The 5,945-nt window shown below is 45.6% G+C and overlaps 1 protein-coding gene across 1 annotated transcript in view; it reads right to left on the reverse strand.

The window, feature by feature from the left end:
• LOC120055352 (protein unc-13 homolog A-like) overlaps positions 1–5,945 on the reverse strand; it is an 87,957-nt gene that overhangs the window by 38,169 nt on the left and 43,843 nt on the right. The window contains 1 exon segment of the mRNA XM_039003222.1: positions 3,501–3,592. Within this exon segment, the coding sequence (XP_038859150.1) occupies positions 3,501–3,592 (92 nt within the window).

A 5,945-nucleotide genomic window follows, 5' to 3' on the forward strand; every position in this document is an offset into this window, starting at 1 on the left:
CAAACTGCATACTGCGTCAAAACATGAAGAGGTATAAACACGTATGTTATGGATTGATACTGCAGGCAACATTACAAAGACATTGATGGAAAAGTTTCTTGCTAATGTCACCTGACTGTAGTTAAGTTCTACCAGCTTTGCTGAGAGATGGTTACAGTTCTAGAATCATAATAATGAATGTGCAGAGGATCCATGAAATTCTAACAAGGAAATATTGTATAAGATTATGCAACGTAGTTGTTGAGAAGTGAAATGGAAAAGGTCAAATTAAAGTGAAAATGAATGTGAGCACTGCAGGACATTACTGAAACATCATTGGCCAACAGGTCATCCATTATCTTGAACAACCAATCACTGTGTACCCACCTGTCAATCTGCTCCAATCATGGCCGACCAGAGTGCATGTGAGTATCGCTATGACAATGACATGAAACTGGAAAGAAAACAAAGTAGTGGGACAAAAAAACAAAAAGGGGTGATAAGGGAAATCAACAAAATACCAAAAAATAAACACAGTGACAAACACCAACATAAACATCAAAGAAAGTGATTATTCATTCTATTCAAAAATAATGATTAGCAAAATGATATGTGAATAAATGTGAGCAAACTAATAAACAAATCAATCAAGCCAAAGTAAACGTTCAAATCAATTATTTTAGCAGTTCGGTATGACTGAAAGACAGAGTTGAGTGAGTTATTTTCCATACCAAGGGCAAATGTGCACCACCATCTATATAAAATGTATCTTCAGATCATTTAAAATATTAATTGTATACTGTGTAAGACACATTAGGTCTGCACTGCTGTATCTAAATGTACATCGGGAACCCATTCACCCGACTTTGGCAGTAAATAATGCATATCACATTCATTTTTCAAAGCTCTGCAAAAAGAACTTCAGAGACTTTTAGAATGTGTCTACTACTGTCCCTCTCTTCCTCCCTTCATCTGGATAAAGCACTACGGATGGGACTGGGGTGCAGGCTGGATCTGGAAACAAGGCTGGTTAGGTATGCTACATGGGGTCGGGGATGACTATAAGATGGGGGTAGGGCTGGGGTATAGGGCAAGAGGATGGGGTACAGGGCTGGGGTATAGGGCAAGAGGATGGGTTACAGGGCTGGGGTATAGGGCAAGAGGATGGGGTACAGGGCTGGGGTATAGGGCAAGAGGATGGGGTACAGGGCTGGGGTATAGGGCAAGAGGATGGGTACAGGGCTGGGGTATAGGGCAAGAGGATGGGGTACAGGGCTGAGGATAGGGCAAGAGGATGGGGTACAGGGCTGGGGATAGGGCAAGAGGATGGTGTACAGGGCTGGGGTATAGGGCAAGAGGATGGGGTACAGGGCTGGGGATAGGGCAAGAGGATGGGGTACAGGGCTGGGGATAGGGCAAGAGGATGGGGTACAGGGCTGGGGTATAGGGCAAGAGGATGCGGTATGGGACTGGGACAGTTGTATGGGACTGGGACTGGGACAGTCATATGGGACTGGGACAGTAGTATGGGACTGGGACAGTTGTATGGGACTGGGACAGTTGTATGGGACTAGGACAGTTGTATGGGACTGGGACAGTAGTATGGGACTGGGACAGTTGTATGGGACTGGGACTGGGACAGTAATATGGGACTGGGACAGTAGTATGGGACTGGGACAGTAGTATGGGACTGGGACAGTAGTATGGGACTGGGACAGTAGTATGGGACTGGGACAGTTGTATGGGACTGGGACAGTTGTATGGGACTGGGACTGGGACAGTAATATGGGACTGGGACAGTAGTATGGGACTGGGACAGTTGTATGGGACTGGGACAGTAGTATGGGACTGGGACAGTAATATGGGACTGGGACAGCAGTATGGGACTGGATCAGTTGTATGGGACTGGGACAGTTGTATGGGACTGGGACTGGGACAGTAATATGGGACTGGGACAGTAGTATGGGACTTGGTCAGTTGTATGGGACTGGGACAGTTGTATGGGACTGGGACAGTTGTATGGGACTGGGACAGTTGTATGGGACTGGGACAGTTGTATGGGACTGGGACAGTAATATGGGACTGGGACAGTTGTATGGGACTGGGACAGCAGTATGGGACTGGGACAGTTGTATGGGACTGGGACAGTAGTATGGGACTGGGACAGTTGTATGGGACTGGGACAGTTGTATGGGACTGGGACTGGGATAGTAGTATGGGACTGGGACAGTAGTATGGGACTGGGACAGTTGTATGGGACTGGGACAGTAGTATGGGACTGGGACAGTAGTATGGGACTGGGACAGTAGTATGGGACTGGGACAGTAGTATGGGACTGGGACTGGGATAGTAGTATGGGACTGGGACTGGGACAGTAGAATGGGAGTGGGACTGGGACAGTAGTATGGGACTGGGACTGGCATAGAAGTATGTGACTGGGACAGTAGTATGGGACTGGGACAGTTGTATGGGACTGGGACTGGGATAGAAGTATGGGACTGGGACAGTTGTATGGGACTGGGATAGTAGTATGGGACTGGGACTGGGACAGTAGTATGGGAGTGGGACTGGGACAGTTGTATGGGACTGGGACAGTTGTATGGGACTGGGACTGGGATAGAAGTATGGGACTGGGACAGTTGTATGGGACTGGGATAGTAGTATGGGACTGGGACTGGGACAGTAGTATGGGAGTGGGACTGGGACAGTAGTATGGGACTGGGACAGTAGTATGGGACTGGGACAGTAGCATGGGACTGGGACAGTAGTATGGGATGGGACAGTTGTATGAGATTGGGACTGGGACTGGGACAGTTGTATGGGACTGCGACAGTAGTATGGGACTTGGACAGTAGGATGGGACTGGGACAGTTGTATGGGACTGGGACAGTTGTATGGGACTGGAACAGTAGTATGGGACTGGGACAGTAGTATGGGACTGGGACAGCAGTATGGGACTGGGACAGTTGTATGGGACTGACACAGTTGTATGGGACTGGGACAGTTGTATGGGACTGGGACAGTAGTATGGGACTGGGACATTAGTATGGGACTGACACAGTTGTTTGGGACTGGGACAGTTGTATGGGACTGGGACAGTTGTATGGGACTGGGACAGTAGTATGGGACTGGGACAGTTGTATGGGACTGGGACAGTAGTATGGGACTGGGACAGTTGTATGGGACTGGGACAGTAGAATGGGACTGGGACAGTAGTATGGGACTGGGACAGTTGTATGGGACTGGGACAGTAGTATGGGACTGGGACAGTAGTATGGGACTGGGACAGTAGAATGGGACTGGGACAGTTGTATGGGACTGGGACAGTTGTATGGGACTGGGACAGTAGTATGGGACTGGGACAGTTGTATGGGACTGGGTCTTTAGAATGGGACTGGGACAGTAGTATGGGACTGGGACAGTAGAATGGGACTGGGACAGTAGTATGGGACTGGGACAGTTGTATGGGACTGGGACAGTAGTATGGGACTGGGGAATAAGGTTTGAGTGGGAGATCTTACCTCCCGAAGCTGCTGTTGGACCCTGTTGATGATTCGTAGCCAGTTCTCTCTAGCCCGCAGCGACGGGTCCACCGGCTCCTTGGGCTCCTCATCTACAGGACCACTACAGGGACAAGAACAGGACTGAGAACAACTCCATATCTGGGTCCCAAATGGCCCTCTACCTGGTCAAAAGTAGTGCACTATATAGGTAATACTGGTCAAAGGTAGTGCACTATATAGGTAATACTGGTCAAAGGTAGTGCACTATATAGGTAATACTGGTCAAAGGTAGTGCACTATATAGGTAATACTGGTCAAAGGTAGTGCACTATATAGGTAATACTGGTCAAAGGTAGTGCACTATATAGGTAATACTGGTCACAGGTAGTGCACTATATAGGTAATACTGGTCAAAGGTAGTGCACTATATAGGTAATACTGGTCAAAGGTAGTGCACTATATAGGTAATACTGGTCAAAGGTAGTGCACTATATAAGGAATACTGGTCAAAGGTAGTGCACTATATAAGGAATACTGGTCAAAGGTAGTGCACTATACAGGTAATACTGGTCAAAGGTAGTGCACTATATAAGGAATACTGGTCAAAGGTAGTGCACTATATAGGTAATACTGGTCAAAGGTAGTACACTATATAAGGAATACTGGTCAAAGGTAGTGCACTATATAAGGAATACTGGTCAAAGGTAGTGCACTATATAGGTAATACTGGTCAAAGGTAGTGCACTATATAAGGAATACTGGTCAAAGGTAGTGCACTATATAAGGAATACTGGTCAAAGGTAGTGCACTATATAAGGAATACTGGTCAAAGGTAGTGCACTATATAAGGAATACTGGTCAAAGGTAGTGCACTATATAGGTAATACTGGTCAAAGGTAGTGCACTATATAGGTAATACTGGTCAAAGGTAGTGCACTATATAGGTAATACTGGTCAAAGGTAGTGCACTATATAAGGAATACTGGTCAAAGGTAGTGCACTATATAAGGAATACTGGTCAAAGGTAGTGCACTATATAAGGAATACTGGTCAAAGGTAGTGCACTATATAGGTAATACTGGTCAAAGGTAGTGCACTATATAGGTAATAGTGGTCAAAGGTAGTGCACTATATAGGTAATACTGGTCAAAGGTAGTGCACTATATAGGTAATACTGGTCAAAGGTAGTGCACTATATAAGGAATACTGGTCAAAGGTAGTGCACTATATAGGTAATACTGGTCAAAGGTAGTGCACTATATAGGTAATACTGGTCAAAGGTTTTTTTTATTTTTAAACCACTCGTTCACAATGCACACTTAGCAGAATGATCAAAACCACTTGTTCACAATGCACACTTAGCAGAATGATCAAAACCACTCGTTCACAATGCACACTCAGCAGAATGCTATCCCAGTTAATGTGGACCGTTTCAACACCAACCATAGAACTCCAATAGAGCTCATCTCACCAGGTCACTCAGAGTGCAGTCATAAAAATAGGTCATCTAGATCCGTCACGGCTCTGTACTCCACATCATCTACAGTACCAGTCAAAAGTTCTCATCTACTCATTCAAGGGTTTTTCTTTATTTTTACTACTTTCTACATTGTAGAATAATAGTGAAGACATCAAAACTATGAAATAACGCATATAGAATCATGCAGTAACCAAAGAAGTGTTAAACAAATCAAAATATATTTTAGATTCTTCAAAGTAGCCACCCTTTGCCTTGATGACAGCTTTGCACACTCTTGGCATTCTCTCAACCAGCTTCATGAGGAATGCTTTTCCAACAGTCTTGAAGGAGTTCCCACATATGCTGAGCACTTGTTATCTGCTTTTCCTTCACTCTGCGGTCCAACTCATCCCAAATCTCAATTGGGTTGAGGACGGGTGATTGTGTTGTTGAAAAACAAATGATAGTCCCACTAAGCCCAAACCAGATGGGATGGCGTATCGCTGCAGAATGCTGTGGTAGCCATGCTGGTTAAGTGTGCCTTGAATTCTAAATAAATCATAGACAGTGTCACCAGCAAAGCACCCCCACACCATCACACCTCCTCTTCCATGCTTCACGGTGGGAACCACACATGCGGAGATCATCCGTTCACCGACTCTGCGTCTCACAGACACGGCGGTTGGAACCAAAAATCTCAAATTTGGACTCCACCAGTCTAATGTCCATTGCTTGTGTTTCTTGGCCCAAGCAAGTCGCTTTTTATTTTTGGTGTACTTTAGTAGTGGTTTATTTGCAGCAATTCGACCATGAAGGTCTGATTCACGCAGTCTCCTCTGAACAGTTGATGTTGTGTTGTGTCTGTTACTTGAACTATGTGAAGCATTTATTTGGGCTGCAATCTGAGGTGCAGTTGATTCTAATGAACTTATCCTCTGCAGCTGAGGTAACTCTGTGTCTTCCTTTCCTGTGGCGGTCCTCATGAGAGCCAGTATCATATTAGG

The sequence above is a fragment of the Salvelinus namaycush genome, chromosome 11 (assembly GCF_016432855.1).
Source record: "Salvelinus namaycush isolate Seneca chromosome 11, SaNama_1.0, whole genome shotgun sequence".
Taxonomy (NCBI): domain Eukaryota; kingdom Metazoa; phylum Chordata; class Actinopteri; order Salmoniformes; family Salmonidae; genus Salvelinus; species Salvelinus namaycush.